The sequence below is a fragment of the Scardinius erythrophthalmus genome (assembly GCF_964197995.2).
Source record: "Scardinius erythrophthalmus genome assembly, chromosome: 25".
Classification (NCBI taxonomy): Eukaryota; Metazoa; Chordata; class Actinopteri; order Cypriniformes; family Leuciscidae; genus Scardinius; species Scardinius erythrophthalmus.
The window spans coordinates 30,857,892-30,876,455 of record NC_138245.1 but is presented as its reverse complement, the minus strand read 5'-3'; the positions used below and the strand labels follow the sequence as shown (position 1 = coordinate 30,876,455).

At 38.9% G+C, this 18,564-nt stretch overlaps 1 protein-coding gene across 1 annotated transcript in view; it reads right to left on the bottom strand.

Annotated features, from left to right (window-relative positions):
• Positions 1-74: 74 nt before the first annotated feature.
• Positions 75-18,564, bottom strand: part of tmem63bb (transmembrane protein 63Bb) — a 61,412-nt gene continuing 42,922 nt past the window's right edge. The window contains 8 exon segments of the mRNA XM_081358147.1: positions 75-2,855; positions 4,582-4,659; positions 4,759-4,874; positions 12,601-12,768; positions 13,974-14,079; positions 14,716-14,878; positions 15,592-15,657; positions 18,224-18,310. Coding sequence (XP_081214273.1) covers positions 2,673-2,855; positions 4,582-4,659; positions 4,759-4,874; positions 12,601-12,768; positions 13,974-14,079; positions 14,716-14,878; positions 15,592-15,657; positions 18,224-18,310 — 967 coding nt within the window. The 3' untranslated portion in view covers positions 75-2,672.

Below are 18,564 nucleotides of genomic sequence, written 5' to 3'. Positions count from 1 at the left end.
CAACAGCAAAAGGTTTTAGTGAGTGACGCCGCAGCAGCGCCTCCTTCTGACCGACACAACACACAGCAAGTGCACAGAATGAATACCAACTTTTATTGATCAAGAAACTGAAGATGACAAATGCTTTCACCATAAGGACAACCTTTAGACAGAAAAAGTTTAAAAGAAATCTCACACGGGTTCTAGAGCAGTTGGTCTACTTCTACAGCGATGAGCAGATCACATGAACAGAAACGGCTCAAACACACTGTACATCGGCATCAGAACTGTGCTGGGAATCAAGGTTTGTACAAACATCATCCTGTAATTCATTCTTGCATAACGCACAGCTCTGCACTTCAGAACTTCAATGTTTAGCTTATAAAACAAAGTCATGATATATTAAAAATCCATTGAGCGACAGCTAGCTTTAATACATTATACTAGTATCAAATACTTCAACAGGCTGAACATTTGCATCTCCAAACAGTACAATATTACAAAAATACCCGCACCGCTCTTTACTTCACCGCCAAATGCTGAAGAAACCTTCACGTCATTAACTCAATAAGAAGCAGGTGAGGAACCCCTAAAAAACGGGACAGTTCGGAAACGAAGAAATGGCCTTAATTTGGATATACAAATCCAGCTCATGTTCACGTCATCAGAATATTCACACACACACACACACACACACACACACACACACACACACACACACACACAGATCATCATTGACGATCTCCAAAAACACGGACAGACACAAATTGACGTCAGTATCTCCAGCGTGAAGCTTTCATAGGTTACTCTTTGTGTCTTCATCGATGAGAAACGAAGGAAAACGAGTAAAAAATAAAAAAAGACAGATGACAAAGACACGGATGTAAACATTTTTTTGTCTTTCGGAAAATAAAAGAACACCTGAGGCTGTTCGATTTCAATTCTCACGTTACTTTGCGCCATTTTAGTACCAGTCGATCCAGATAATCGTCCGTGTTCCTGATGCAAACCGCTAACGGATTCATCCAGAGAATACAGTAACAAAACCAAATCTCACTTCACTCACAGTAAACAGACCTGGATCCCGTTCAAATCTGGCACATCAATCTAGAGGAACTATGATCAGCAGCGGGTATGAGGACATCAAAAACTAGAGTAATAATAACGATAACAGACAGAAGTCTGAATAGATGTCATGATTCATTTCACTCAAGTACTGATTCATTCATGAAACACCAGCTGATGATTCTCTCAACTGTGTGTTGATTCACACTCGCGCTCGTGTCTCATGAATGATGTTGTTGTGTGTTTCGGGTCGGCGTCTGTCATGTACTGAAAATGTTTATATATGTTGTTGACACGCACTTTAATCCCTTCAGGGTCAGTTTGCTGGAAGAAAACGGTCTTATATTGACATAGCCCACTCTAAAGCATGATTGGCTTCTGTAAACAGCCAATAGAAACCTGGGATTTCAGACGGATTTAAATGCGTTTAGTCGGTTACAAACAAACCCCGAAGATAAGCTGGATAATTCTTCACTTGATTATAATTATGTGTTTTCTCAGCTTGGGGTTTATTGCATGTCTTTTGCGTTATTATTATTTATCTCAGTACTAAAACTGCTTCGTATCGACAGTCAAACGCTACATTTCTTGTAGAATTAGTACTTGGATTAGAACGACCTCGCAAGGTTTAACTACACAACGCGAAAAAGAAAAACGACGTTTCAATGGCGTTCTACTCTCGATTTCTCCGTACAAAAGCAGGCACAGGCTGTCCTTGTTTAAACTATCCAGTCTACAGGAACGCGGTTTCTAAACGAACATTCGATCGCATTCGGTACGCAAACGACCAGCGAACGACTGATTCTCCATCGCTGATCGGTTTCTACGAGGACGAGAACTTCGGTGCTCCGTTGCAGGCATACAAACACATCCATTAAAGGTTGTAAAGGCAAAATTCGCATTTAAAATACCAAAAAAAAAAAAAAAAAAAAAAAAAAAGGAAGAATATGGGCCATTCAATGACAACACGGCGCATCTCTGGGAATACTGTACATCGGGAGAAGTTCAGTCAGTCTCGTAGTGTTCTGGCAGAATACTGTACAGTGAACGCAGTCCGTCAAAGCCAACGCGTTTCAAGCCAAATTGTGGCGTTAAATGGGTCGCGATTCCTCTACGCTCTTACTATTGCACGTTTCCTTTGGGAAAACCAGATGAAATCCAATCGTTTAGGCAGAGGACAAGAAAAACAAGCAGCCGACTAGGAATGCTATCGCTGTTAAGGCGAACCATGGGATGCTTCCGAGATAAGAAAGAGGAGAGCTTTCTTTTCACCGTTCCTTTTCCTTTTCCTGAGGCTTATGGGTATGCGAACCAAGCTAGGACATATTCATGGACCTTTACGAAAGGGGAAATCCAGGAAGGCTTGGTTCCGATTGGATTTGATTGGGTTTGGACCCTCCAAACGAGCGTTCATGCACATGACGAAGCGTGTTGGCATCGATGTGTGCGAGCGCGTGTGTGCTTATGTACAGTCTGTGTTCAAGTGTTTTGGCAGATGAGGGTTTCTAAGGTGCTGATGTTTTGAGCCAACAAACATCCGGTAAATTCAGCGTTCGACGGGGACGAAACACTTCTTTTTGCTGCTTCTTTTCTTATGCTCTCATCCTCCCCTCTTTCTCTCTCTCCCGTTACTGGTGGACTTCGTTGGCGATGAGACTGTCTTCTCCGGACTGGAAGTCGGCCTCGTTTAGGCTGTTTCCACCGTTGATCATCTCCTCGTCCTGCGAGGACCCCTGACCGTCGTCCTCTCCACTGCCTGCGCCGGTCTCGTCGGAGTTTGGGTCCTGCAGGACCTGGGCGATGTACATCTGCTGTGGACGAGGAAAAACAGGCACTGGTCATCAAAAGGTCAATTTGTTTGTCATTAACAATATTTATGGAAAACAGGATTATCTTTGATCATTTAATATACATTTTGGTAACTGAATCAGACTGTTTAAATGCAGAGCAAGCATCTCATTGGCTGCCGGATCAGCAGAGGCCAATCAGCACGAGCCATACAGTAATGATGTGATTGCATGTAAAGGACCATCATCCTATAAACGCCATCTAGAGTTTCATGACTGAACACACTGCAGCATTCGAGACGTGCAGATACAGACACTTAATCTAATGCAGATCTTTACAAGAGCAGACTTTGCACACTTCTAGGAAAGAAACGACTCGTTTCATTAGATTCTTTCTCTTATTATATCTCCAAACAGGCTGATTATTAACAGTATGAGCTCAGAGAGATAATAAATAAATCAGCACATAGGATCTTCACACACGGTGCCGAATGCAAAATACAGTGTAGTGAGAATATTTGCGAATTACTTCTTTGACATGAAAAGAAAAACTATTGTTGAGCTCTGAAAGAGAATTAATAATTCATTCCTTCATTAAATTGGATTACTAAACGACCTGAAAAGACACAATGTCAGATTGACGTCCTGAATGTCTTTAAAGCGACACCCTTTCAAATAATGCTGAAAAACACGCCTCGTTTAGGGATAGGGCCAATTAAAATATGCATTATGAGATATGAATTACAATATGAGTAATGCAACTTATCCTTAACAAGTTTTTATTTTAAGTGGGCTATGGATAATTGGAAAACAGAGGGTTAAATGTGCTTAATTGTCTTAAAGGGATACTCCACTTTTTTTGGAAATAGGCTCGTTTTACAACTCCCCCCAGAGTTAAACAGTTCAGTTTTACCGTTTTCGAATCCATTCAGCCGATCTCCGGGTCTGGCGGTACCACTTTTAGCATAGCTTAGCATAATGAATTGAATCGGACAGGACCATTAGCATCTCTCTCAAAAAAAATGACCAAAGAGTTTCGATATTTTTCCTATTTAAAACTTGACTCTTCTGTAGTTACATCGTAAGGCGTAATGATATGATGCAGCGCCTGAAAATAGTCGACCCTATAGTCTACCGAGCTGGGGACTATTTTCAGGCGCTGCGTCATATCATTACGCCTGCTGGACTCATGGTACGGCAGCAAAGTTTCTTGATTATTACGCAGGAATGAGAGTATAGTTCCTAGCCATATAAGCCTAGAAAATCGCAACTTTTCATTTTGCGTCGGTCTTAGTACACGATGTAACTACAGAAGTGTCAAGTTTTAAATTGGAAAAATATCGAAACTCTTTGGTCATTTTTTTGAGACAGATGCTAATGGTCCTGTCCGATTCAATGATCTATGCTAAGCTATGCTAAAAGTGCTACCGCCAAACCTGGAGATCGGCTGAATGGACGGTAAAACTTAACTGTTTAACTCTGGGGGAGTTGTAAAACGAGCCTATTTCCAAAAAAAGTGGAGTATCCCTTTTATTTTAGATCTGGATATTCTCATAAAGAATACCTGTTTATGGTTGAATAAACCGTGACAAACATAAGTGTTGTTTTAGTATCGCTTTTTAAAGCCAAATCTTCATGGCAAAAACTGAGTTACAAAAGAAACCAAACAAATAAGAAGAACACAGCAGTTATTTTACCTTTACATCTGATAAACCCTTCTGAGGTATAATGGTTACTCAGTGAAACGTACCTGAGATTTGTTGGAGGGTGAAGATCTCGCAGGACGTCCGTTCTCCACCCCGTCCACGTCGGTGTCCTTGGTGTCGATCTGAAACGAGAGCGAGGTCATGTGAGTGTTTCTGCGGGAGAACAGGTGAGCGTACCTGAGCCACCCGTGAGCTCGTACCTGCAGGACCGCAACTCGTACCTTGTAGTTGTGTGCGCTGAGGTATTTAAAGTGACCGAAACAGACGTGCGACAGGCACACCACGATGGTGATGATCAGCACCACGAAGGTGAACATGGAAGTCGGGGTCGAAAACCCTGAGAAATGAGAAATGGAATAAGCCGCATTTAAAATGGCACATCAGTAAAACATAACTCGTGCGTCACCTGTGGTCAGTCACATGATCACATTCCACAGGTAATCCAGGATGATGATAAAAGGGCCGTTCACACCAAGAACAATAACTATAAAGATAACTATATTTATATTTGCATCCACACCAGCGAATGACTACGGTCTGTTTATTCTAAGTGTGTACAACGTCATTGAACATCTAGAGTTATGTCAAATATGGTTGGTTTTAGTATGAAAGTTAAAAGTTGGCTAATAGAGAAGTTGTTTTAGTGATTCATTTGTATTAAAGGTCCCGTTGCATGCGATTCCATGTTTCAAACTTTAGTTAGTGTGTAATGTTGCTGTTAGAGCATAAATAATATCTGTAAAATTATAAAGCTCAAAGTTCAATGCCAAGCGAGATATTTTATTTAACAGAAGTTGACTACAAAAAACGGCTCGATTGGACTACACCCCTCTACTTCCTGCATTAGTGATGTCACCAGAACCGTTTCTTGACTAACCTCTGCCCACAGGAATGCTCCCTCAACTCTACTGGCTACTTGTGCACTTCTTATAACTTAGCCTACTGTGTTTACTCAGCTCTTACGGTGATTTTCTGAAGTAAAACTGACGCTTCATCTTTTGTGTGATGTACAATAAACTTTATTAAACTCATCAGTACATGTTTGATCATCATTCAGACAGCAGACTTGTAGGCTATTAATAAATAATGGATACATAGCCTGCAAGCAGATGACAAATACGTTATAATAACCGTAATTAAACTACTAAACCATACCTGTTTCATCTCTATACAGCAATCTGACTCTGTAGGCATTATTGTCCGACTCGAAATGAACGCCGTTACTGAGAGTTTCTGATATTATCATCATTCCGTGAGATGAATTTTTCCTGACAGACTGAGCACGAGCTCATGAAGCTCCGCCCCCTGTGTCGTCCAGCAGCACCTCATTTGCATTTAAAGGGGACACACTGAAACAGGTCGTTTTTCTGAGCCCCAAAAAATGTCAATTTAAACATGCTGTAAAAAACGATCTGTTGGGTATTTTGAGCTCAAACTTCACATACACACTCTGGGGACATCAGAGACTTATTTTACATCTTGTGAAAAGGGGCATAGAACGGGACCTTTAATGTTTTTGGGTGGGTGTTTAATTGTGATGTATATATTGGAAATGTGTGTTCTTACTGTAGTGTTGTAAGTATAACAGTATGCAGAGCCAAGATAACCTGTCTCTACGAGTGAAGTTGTGCTTTACATCAAGGACCACAATGGAAATAAGTTTTGTTTAAACTTTATTGTGTTATCCTTGACAAATTAGTGTATTTTTCACTATTATTTTGTCACTTTAAGCAGCAGATGTTAGTCAGGTTCACTATATATTTTTGTGGGAATTTTTTGGGGATTTGCTAAACTATACATTTTTGGAAAGGTTATTGTATAAGGAGGCAGAAAATCAATGTTTGCATTTGCCCAGCTGTCTATGTGGCGGCCATATTGATTTTTTTAAAAATAGCCGCCGTAAAACTTTAATTTGTAATATCTCGGCTTCTGAATAAGCTGGAATGTTGATTTTAACTGCTAAACCCACATTTTCAGGGTCAGGGAATCCAATGGTGCTAGTTACAAAGCTACAAGACTTCGCCACATTAACCCATAGATGCATAAGTGGGTCCAAAATGACCCGGTGTGGTTGTTTTCTTGCAATATTATTTTTGATAATGAAAAATTGTTCGCATTTAATATTTCATGTTCCTCAAAAACCATGTTTTTTATCATCCCATTGAAATACATCCATAATTTGGGTAAAAAGACTTAACGTCACAAGCAGTTGGTCAGATATCTCAGAGTTCCTTTTATTGAAGAGTTTAAAATTCGCTAATGTAAAACATGGATGTTCGGGAACTATCGACATGATTAAGCAACCTTTTTAGTTAGACAGTTTCTCATAATCATCATCGCTTTCATACATCACGGCTTGGGAAGCGTAATCATTCTGGCACTGGCTGCTGCACTGACACATGTCAGTACAGGCTAAGTCCTTAGCTCTGTAGGAGCACCTCCCAGAAGAGCGGTCAGATTTACACTTGCATTGAACCAACTCAAGGATGGCCTTTGGGGCTGGGAGGACCTCTGTGGTCACTGGTTTGAGCATGCGAGTGTTTGAAGTATCCGTTTTGCAGAGGATCTAGCTGTGGATCCTGCAGAGCAATGGCTGCCTGTTAGCCTGGCTCCGCCCTCCTACGTACTTTCGCTCAATTTTAATTTTCCTTCAGTACTCCGTCTGGGTTTGCGGTATATTCTTGGGTTTTCTCCGGCCAAATTTTTGGCGGTCCAATCAGCGAACAGAGGGAGTGGCTGAGATGACGTTGAGGTGCGCTAGTTTGAGTTGTAGACATACGTCACGACCAAACGTTAGCGACTGGTTATGGCAGATCCAGAGTGGCTCTAGGCAGATCCAATAGTTTTAAACTTCAACAGAGTACCTGCCTTCAAGGAAGTTAACGCTTGTCAATGGAGAGTGGCCAGACTCTCTGTACAAATAAAATTTACGAGAGTCTGGTAGGACCAGGCTAGCTGCCTGTGCCCATACTCTTGTTTGGGCATGGACTCTCAAGATGTGCTGCTTCAGAGCTCCAAGTGTTGGAGGGAGCTAGTCACTTTCTGCCCTATGTTTGCAGAAGAGATGCCATCACTTATCCAGTGGATTTGTATGGGATTGTGTGAATGGCAATGAAGAACCAGATGTTGAGGGGTCTGGCTCAGCCATTTCTGTGCTTCTTCTTTTCTGTCCACGCTTTTTGGCAGTGTAGTGTTCTGTAGCTAAAGCATGTGCATTGTGGTCTCTTGCACGTTGTATTTCAACCTTATTAGTTGCACTTGAGTGACAGGAGCGATGCCAGACTGCCTTCTCTGTGCACACTATTTCTGGTGGGCAGTTTTGCAGTCGCCTTTGTACTTGGACATAGTTCCCATCATTCAAACTGGCCCTCTCTTGAACTACCTGAAGAATGCGACCATATAGGACTCTAATCTAGGGTGTTAGACCAGGGGCCGTATTCACAAAGCATTTTATCTTACCACTAGGAGTACTCCTAAATCGCACTAAAAGATTTTAGCTAGGAGTTTTCTCTTAAAAGTTATTCACAACGCCTTTCAGACCTACTCTTAGTAAAGAAAAATGACAACTCCTAAACTAAGAGTGAGTCTTCGTTGCCATGGATGACGTCATTACTCATGCACGAGCTTGACTGAAGTGACCACCTTGATTGGCTGATGATTGTAACGCGGGAATGATTCCAAACACCTCCCCTACGATGATGAGTGACAGGTGACAGGTCTGAGAATGCGTGCGGTGTAGTGCGAAGGACGGAAGATGATGAATAACTGAATAAATAGCCTAAATGAATAAAAAGAGTAAGGCAAAACAAAAAGCCTAGTAGCCTAATGAAATATATGGTTTGATGCAATATCTTTGCAACATTATTGAATTAATCTGTCACTATATGCCTCTGCCTACGTTTGCAAAGAGAAGAACATTTTAATTTGATTCACAATGAAAAGTTACAATTAGTTTACATGCAATGAGTAGCCTAGTTTTGGCTGTTGTTGGTGGTGTTATTGCATACCTAGTTATGCCTACAATGCAGAATTTTTCCCTCGCGATTGGAAGCTCCTGTAGCCGCCGCATGCGCATCTCAAAACATCGCAACGTGAAATGCCACAAAAAGCGGTTTGTGAATAGGTCTTAGTGAGTTAGGAGTCCTCTCGACTTCTTTTAAGCTGTCCCAGACTTAGGTTCTACTTTTAGGGCTAAAATGCTTCGTGAATTACTCTTAGTGAAAAAAATTAGGAGTCCTAAAGTTACGAGTGACACGCCCATTATTTTTAGGAGTTGCTCCTAAATTCGCCAGTTAGGAGCTACTTTTAGCCTTAAAATTCTTTGTGAATACGGCCCCAGGACTCCTTTCTTTTTATCATCAGACTGGCAGAAAATGCACTGCTTCCAGCTAATGGACTCCTCAGATTGACATACCCCTTCTTAAATATATCTTAAAAATATATCTAAATTACGGCATATGCTCTCATTGACAAATGCGGAACAATTAGTTCATGCGTTCATGACATCAAGGATAGATTATTGTAATGCTCTACTGCGTGGTTGCCCTGCACGCTTAATAAACAAACTACAGCTGGACCTAAATGTCGCATTTTAAGCTGGCATAAAGCTGGTTTTATGAGCCTTTTGAGTTCTTACTAGAACCAGGAAGTATGACCATATTAGCCCAGTTCTGCCAAGACTGCATTGGCTCCCTATTAAACATCGTATACAGTACATTTTAAAATAGTGCTGATTACTTACTTAAAGCACTAAAGGCTGCATAGATTAGGTCAACCGGAACCGGGAACACTTCCCATAAATCCTGATGTACTCGTACATACAGTAGCCTAATATTAGCTAGCTAGTTTAGCTAGTGTTAGCTTACAATAAAGTAAGCTAATTTGTAGGGGAAAAAATACTCTTTGAAACAATCGTCATTTATGACACTGACACGCACTATACAGTAATGTTAGCAACCTGTTAGCAGCAGTCATAAATATGTTGTTGGAATATGACATTCTGAGGTAAAAAATTAAGATAATATGCTACTTACTATACATGTACCAGATGCTCTGTAAAACAATATTCTTGAGGGATGACACAGCTGATATAATATGTTATGTGTTCCAAAACAACTATCCCAGTATATCAGACGTCTGAGGAGCAAAAGTCATATATGACACACACTATACAGTAATATTAGCTAGCTTAGTTAGCTGTAGTCATATATGTATGAATATGTTGTTTTCTGAGGTAAAAATGAAAATAATGCTTACTATACATGTGTTAGATGCTCTGTAGTCTGATATAGCAAGTCTGAGGAAGGGCAATTGGCTCAAAACATCACTGCAAATAAAATCTTTCAACAGGAACTACTTTGTGTGTGGATCACTCTCAGAACCCTTTCTAGTAGGTTTGCAATGTGCATGTCTTTGTAATTCCCAAAATAAATATTAAATGTTTTAATGAGTGATATAAAAAATATTTTTTTGAAGAACAGCTGGAATATGAAATCATAACTTTTCATTACAAAGATATTGCAAGGAAACAACCACATTTTCCTACTCATTTTTTTCCTACTCATGCATCGAAGGGTCAATATGGTAAAGTGTAACTAGCACCATTGAATTCCTTGACCCTTACAGTGTGAGTTTAGCAGTAAAAATCAACATTCCAGTTTATTCAGAAGTCGAGATATTACAATTTTACATTTTACGGCGGCCATTTTTTTTACTTCAATATGGCCGCCATATAGACATCTGAGCAAATGCAAACATTGATTTTCTGCCTCCTTATACAATAACCTTTCCAAAAATGTATAGTTTAGCAAATCCCCAAAAAATTCCCACAAAGGTTAAAATCTGAATATAATGAACCTGACTATGTCCTCAGCATGCTGTGTTTTTCAAGAACTTTAAATGTGCAAACCCTTAAATTAGAATGGATTCTGATTGGCTGTCAGTGTTTTATCATTCATCCGAAAGTAATCCCAACTATATCGTTTTTCTATATCGTTATCGTCCTTGGTGTGAACGGGCCTTAATGCTTGTAAACACAATAGGCCCTAAAGTCGCAGTATGTAGTTTCTGCACATCTAGTGGAATTAGAAAAATAAAGCATATTCTCAAACAACCTCGTTTGCACGTCACGTCTCCCTCAACTCAAACATCACTCTCACTCTTACGGCGGCTCGTAGAGGCACGTCTCAACGGGTTAAAGGAGGCTACTTTCAATAAAAGGTCCGACACACACTGCCGTCCAAAAGTTTGGGATTGTTAAGATTTTTAATGTTTTTAAAAGTAGTCTCTTCTACTCACCAAGCTGCATTTATTTGATTACTTTGATTAAAAAAAAAAACAAAAAAATGTATAATGTGAAATATGTCAATTTATAATAGCTATTTTCTATGTGAATATATAGTAAAGTGTAATTTATTCCTGTGATCAAAGCTGAATGTTCAGCATCATTACTCCAGTCTTCAGTGTCACATGATCCTTCAGAAATCACTCTAATATGAGGATCTGATGATCAAGAAACATTTATGATTATTATCAATGTTGAAAAGAGTTATGGACAATTCTTTTTTTTCAGGATTCTTTAATGAACAAAGTTCTATTTCATTTATTTGAAATATAATCTTTTGTAACATTAGAAATGTCTTTACTGTAACTTTTGTAACTTTCCTGTAGCTCAAACAGTAGAGCGTTGGCGCTTGCAACACCAAGGTCATGGGTTCGATTCCCAGGAAAAAGCAAGAACTGATTAGCCTAGAAATCTAGACGCACCCTAGCGGCAGCAAAATGTATTTCGCAGCCAGGGTAGTCTAGACACTCTCAATAAACCTTCTCGCTGCAAAAACCCAGATTGGGTCAGGCCAATCACGTTGTGTATAGAGTAGGCGGGGGCGGGCTTAACATACACGACAGAGTTGCGACGGTTACCTGGCTGCTGCTACTTGAAAACAAAGAATGGCGGCTGCTGATGGAGAACAACGGTCTTTCGAATCGGCTTTGGCCGCGACTCTGGAGGACTTGGAGTTAAGTTTTTCTTTGAGAAAAGAGCAAAGAACGGCACTTAAGTCATTCTTAAAAAAAAGGAAGATGTTTTCGTCGTTTTGCCGGCCAGATATGGCAAAAGTTGAATCTATCAACTAAGCTCCGCTGTTGGGAAAACGCTCTGGTTGGTTGAAGCGCTGTCCTATTGCGTGCCGAGGGAATCTGAAAGACAGCCGTTTATCCCGCCCCTCGGATTGAGCCGTGTCTATGGTGAGTTTCCAGACCTAACATCTTGATGTAGGTCTGGCTTGCCAGGCTAAGAACTGATAAGAATGTAAATGTGTACCTTGAAACGCAATGTAAGTCACTTTGGATAAAATCTTCTGCCAAATGCATAAATGTACATGTAAACTTTTGATAAATTGAATGCGTCCTTGCTGAATAAAAGTATTGATTTCTTAAGTTTCTTATAACAATCTGATAATAATAATAATAATAATAAACTTCTCTTGAGCAGCAAATCATCATATTAGAGTGATTTCTGAAAGATCATGTGACACTGAAGACGGCTGACAGTGTTTTCTGGTTTATGGAGTGATAAAAGAAATCCAAAATCCCCAAAATGAAATAACCTGGATGTATTCAAATGTACAGATTTCTGTACTAGAAATGTATGCAAATTAATGCATATTTAAACAACATTTCAGAAAACTTGTAACACAAAACAATTGTCTTAATGTACTGTGATCAATCAACTGTGGAAAGTATGGTGATATCTGCTTTTCCCTGTTCACCCGCAGTCATCTTGTGTATGTCCGCTAGCAAACAATTAATACAAGCACTCACCTTTTCTATTCTATAGGTTTTGTTTTTTCTGATAAAAAAAAAGTGCAAATTTTTAGTAAACTAAAATACTGTAAATTACTGTAAAATGATTGACAGTGACTGAGACTTGTATACTGTTGCCCTCTTGTTGGTCTGATTGCTTCTATTGTTCTCCTCATTTGTAAGTCGCTTTGGATAAAAGCGTCTGCTAAATGATTAAATGTAAATGTTAAATGCACACACACACACATACACACACACACCTGTCCTCACGGTGGAGAAGAACAGCAGCCAGAAGAGGCACAGGATCGGAGCCGCCACCACCTGATTGACGGCTCCGGAGTGGATCTTCTTGTCCAGTTTAGACGGCAGGTAAGCATAGTACATGTTGTACCTGTCCACCAGGTGCTTCAGGAGCATGTACATCAGTCCTGCACACACACACACACACACACACACACACACACACACACACACACACACACACACACACACACACACACACACACACACACACACACACACACACACACACACACACACACACACACACACACACACACTACATCACTACATGCTGTTCTGGCAGAATCATCAACACAATAAACTCCTGCATTTATGAGTGAATATGTAAGGAGGAACGGATTGGATTGTTCAAAAAGTGGGTTTTGATGTAATTGGTTGATAGCATTTAGCTCCGCCCAAACTCATATATATATACCGGTATATATATTATTACTACTAAATAAAAATATTAAACAAAATAATAAATTGCTATTGTGTGTGTGTGTGTGTGTGTGTGTATGTGTGTATATATATATACCTTAAATACTGAATGCATATATCTACTAAAAGTATATTTTGTCACTTTTAGGAGTACATTATTGTATAGATGAGTTACAGATATGGACTAAAAGCCACAAAACTACAATTTTAATCTCACAAGGTCTTTCTCGGGCTGAAAACACTTGAGACGCAGCGTTTCACATCAGCATGTTTGCAGACGGACGGTCACGAGGTTAATCGACGGTTCAGGCGTTAAACACTGTCCGAGATAAGCATCTGCGTCTGCAGTGTGGGCTCAGAGACGGATAAAACTATCCCGGTTCTGTTCCTCCGCATAACAGAACCTCCATGACCCGATGAGTCATGCAAAGCCAGCTGAAGGACGCGTGTGTGTGTGTTTCTGAGAGAGTTCTAGACACAATGTGTGCATACAAAAGCTCAGTCACAGAAAAACAAAGAGATTATTGTTCAAATGCAGCATTTCCGCCCCGTTTGTGTGTTTTGGAGTGGAAAACGCAGGCGAAGGATCTATATTTATTCTGACACACACACACACACACACACACACACGGTGCGTAGGCAGGTGGTCTCTGTTGGCGCAGTGGGCTTTTTCCACTGTTAAAAACGGCATGTAGACGTTCTGCCAGCAGGGGGCGCTATTGATACACACTTCTTCCACTTGTGTTCTTCAGTTGTGTCATTCACACATTTCTCCCTGTATTCTCTCTTTCATCCTTGTTGCTCATCTGGCACTCTCTCTCTCTCTCTCTCTCTCTCTCTCTCTCTGATTGGCTGTCGTTCTGTGGTTTGGTGAATGGGCTGATGTGGGAGTGGGCGTGGTCTCACTCACCGAAGGGAACGATGATTGGACAGGTGATGCTGTACGTCATAACGACAGTGAAAACGCACATCATCCAGGCGTAGGCGGCCCCGAACTGAAACTCATAGGCTTGATGCTGCGCACACACACACACACACACACACAGGTTACACAACTTAAGACAGCACAGACTGGAATAACATCCAGGTGAACAGCAGGTAAAAATAACTCAATGGTGGGAGGATGAATCCCACAAAGCTTGACAAAATCATGTTCCATTTCAGTCACATTTTATCCCAACATCAACAGAAAGAAAGAAGGATTTTTTTTGTTGCTTGAAGGAAATCAATTTATTTTAAAGATTTTTTCCACTGTGACATTATTTTCACTACAACTGAGCAAATTTTACATAATACCACAAAACATTATAATAAAAAAAGACTTGTAAAGTATTTATGCATCACTGTGGTATTTGTTGGTCTGCCTTTTTTGATGCTGAAATAAAAAAATACCAACTAAATGGTCCTAAAACCATTTTTTTCATGCATAATACTGTATAATGTCCTATTTCTTTTTATGCATTAGATCTAGAAATTATAATTAATATATTTATATGCATTTAATAATTGGGATAAAACATGACCCAGATGTGTGTCAGATTTAACTGAACATTAAAGCTATAAGTGTGTGAAGATAAGGAACAAGATCATGTGAATAATTTGAAAGGTCAGTGTGTGTGTGTGTGTGTGTGTGTGTGTGTGTGTGTGTGTACCCGTTTGACGTTGCGTCTCTCCGCGGCTGAGCGAGCCAAACACAGCCGGATCATGTACATCAGGAGACCTGGGATCCGCAGCAGGTCCATAGCATTCCCGATAAACGCAGACGCGATGACGTAGTTCACAAAAAACGCTCCGTTATCCGGAAGGAAGACGCACCTGAAATCAGCCATAAAATCAGGAGCAATAAATCAGCTCTCTCTCGATATATGCACCAAACTATGAACACACTGACAGCATCTTTTGTATATATATATATATATATATATATATATATATATATATATATATATATATATATATATATATATATATATATATATAAATAAGTTTATTAATATAAATATTTAAACATATTTCTATAACTATGAAGAAAGTTTAAGAATTAATAAAAAAAATGAATAAAAAAATAAAATATAAATAAAATTACATTAAATAAAAAAAGACATTAATAAATTAAATAAATTAAATAAAAATAATAAATTACATTAAATATTTTTTTTACATTAAATATATTGTTATATGTGGTAAGAAAGTTTAAGAATTAATAAAGTACAAAATTAAATAAATAAAATAAAAATAATAAATAAAATAAATAAATAAAATAAGATAAGCTAAAATAAGATAAGCTAAAATAAGATAAGCTAAAATAAGATAAGCTAAAATAAGATAAGCTAAAATAAGATAAGCTAAAATAAGATAAGCTAAAATAAGATAAGCTAAAATAAGATAAGCTAAAATAAGATAAGCTAAAATAAGATAAGCTAAAATAAGATAAGCTAAAATAAGATAAGCTAAAATAAAATAAAATAAAATAAAATAAAATAAAATAAAATAAAATAAAATAAAATAAAATAAAATAGTTGACTCACTCAAATCTGACAGCGGCATCAGCCAGGAATTTTTTGTCGAACAGCCAGCGGAAGAAAACGTCCAAACTAAGACACAGAAGAACATTTACTACTATGAAACTGTTTCATTCAGTTTAATACTTGGGGGGTTGTGATTTTAACAAGCCTTTATTTTGAAGAGCACAAGTATAAGAGCACTAGTATAAGAGCACTAGTATAGGAGCACTAGTATAAGAGCACTAGTATAAGAGCACTAGTATAAGAGCACTAGTATAAGAGCACTAGTATAAGAGCACTAGTATAGGAGCACTAGTATAGGAGCACTAGTATAAGAGCACTAGTATAAGAGCACTAGTATAAGAGCACTAGTATAGGAGCACTAGTATAGGAGCACTAGTATAAGAGCACTAGTATAGGAGCACTAGTATAAGAGCACTAGTATAAGAGCACTAGTATAGGAGCACTAGTATAAGAGCACTAGTATAGGAGCACTAGTATAAGAGCACTAGTATAGGAGCACTAGTATAAGAGCACTAGTATAAGAGCACTAGTATAAGAGCACTAGTATAAGAGCACTAGTATAAGAGCACTAGTATAAGAGCACTAGTATAAGAGCACTAGTATAGGAGCACTAGTATAAGAGCACTAGTATAAGAGCACTAGTATAAGAGCACTAGTATAAGAGCACTAGTATAAGAGCACTAGTATAAGAGCACTAGTATAAGAGCACTAGTATAAGAGCACTAGTATAAGAGCACTAGTATAGGAGCACTAGTATAAGAGCACTAGTATAAGAGCACTAGTATAAGAGCACTAGTATAAGAGCACTAGTATAAGAGCACTAGTATAAGAGCACTAGTATAGGAGCACTAGTATAAGAGCACTAGTATAGGAGCACTAGTATAAGAGCACTAGTATAAGAGCACTAGTATAAGAGCACTAGTATAAGAGCACTAGTATAAGAGCACTAGTATAAGAGCACTAGTATAAGAGCACTAGTATAGGAGCACTAGTATAGGAGCACTAGTATAAGAGCACTAGTATAGGAGCACTAGTATAAGAGCACTGGTATAGGAGCACTAGTATAAGAGCACTGGTATAAGAGCACTAGTATAAGAGCACTAGTATAGGAGCACTAGTATAAGAGCACTAGTATAGGAGCACTAGTATAGGAGCACTAGTATAAGAGCACTAGTATAGGAGCACTAGTATAAGAGCACTAGTATAAGAGCACTAGTATAGGAGCACTAGTATAAGAGCACTAGTATAGGAGCACTAGTATAAGAGCACTAGTATAGGAGCACTAGTATAAGAGCACTAGTATAAGAGCACTAGTATAAGAGCACTAGTATAGGAGCACTAGTATAAGAGCACTAGTATAGGAGCACTAGTATAAGAGCACTAGTATAAGAGCACTAGTATAGGAGCACTAGTATAAGAGCACTAGTATAGGAGCACTAGTATAAGAGCACTAGTATAGGAGCACTAGTATAAGAGCACTAGTATAGGAGCACTAGTATAAGAGCACTAGTATAGGAGCACTAGTATAAGAGCACTAGTATAGGAGCACTAGTATAAGAGCACTAGTATAGGAGCACTAGTATAAGAGCACTAGTATAGGAGCACTAGTATAAGAGCACTAGTATAAGAGCACTAGTATAGGAGCACTAGTATAAGAGCACTAGTATAGGAGCACTAGTATAGGAGCACTAGTATAAGAGCACTAGTATAAGAGCACTAGTATAGGAGCACTAGTATAGGAGCACTAGTATAAGAGCACTAGTATAAGAGCACTAGTATAAGAGCACTAGTATAAGAGCACTAGTATAAGAGCACTAGTATAGGAGCACTAGTATAGGAGCACTAGTATAAGAGCACTAGTATAAGAGCACTAGTATAGGAGCACTAGTATAAGAGCACTAGTATAAGAGCACTAGTATAGGAGCACTAGTATAAGAGCACTAGTATAAGAGCACTAGTATAAGAGCACTAGTATAAGAGCACTAGTATAAGAGCACTAGTATAAGAGCACTAGTATAAGAGCACTATATGATGTTAAAGAATTACAGTTCAATCAATCAAAACAAAGAGAGCTTCGGCAAGAAACGCATCAACACATCTGAAATATAACGGTTTGGCCGAGAGCCCGAGACGGCTTCCCAAACGAGTCTCCTGACAGATATAAAGATTCAATTATACTAATAAAGATCCTAATAAAGCAGCCAGTTCCACAGACTCTGCAGAAAAACTGTGTAAGAATTGAGAAATTAGGAAATGCCGGACAGTCTGGTTGAAGAGCGACCAGACCCTGAGAGGACAAAGGACCTCTCTGGAAATTAACATTTGAACTGAGAGTCTCACCTCCGCGTCATCCTAATCTACATTTCATTCCCTCTTCCCATAAATCTCTCAGCATCTTGTATTTCTTAATGTTGGGTTGCATCCTTTCTCTATTCCAGAGCGTTTGATGTTGTGTATCGATTATCTTTGAATTGATTATGAAATTGGCATGACACATTTACCTGACATAATAAATTGTTACATTTGATTATTCTAACTGACTTTGACATTATTTTCATTGAAGAGCTTTGGGCCAATCGAGCGCGAGCTTACAACTGTTAGTGACATCACAAACAGAAGAAAGTGTGTGTACCTGCTGAGACCCAGAGACGGCAGCAGGAGAACCATGAAGATGAGGAACGTGTAACACTTGTGCATGGTGGTCCGGTTCTCCCCCGACCTGAGGAAAGAGGAGGAGGAGATTAATAATAATAATAATAATAATAATAATAATAATAATAACAATAATAATAATAATACATTTTATTAATATAGTGCCTTTCAAGGACACTTTACACAATATTGGCAATCAGGATAATAGCATGAACAGGCAGACAGACAGTGATCATATTACATACAAAAGAAACAAAAGTAAGGCATGCATGGATCTGAAATTTACAGTATACAATTAGTCAACATAGCGTACGGTAAATA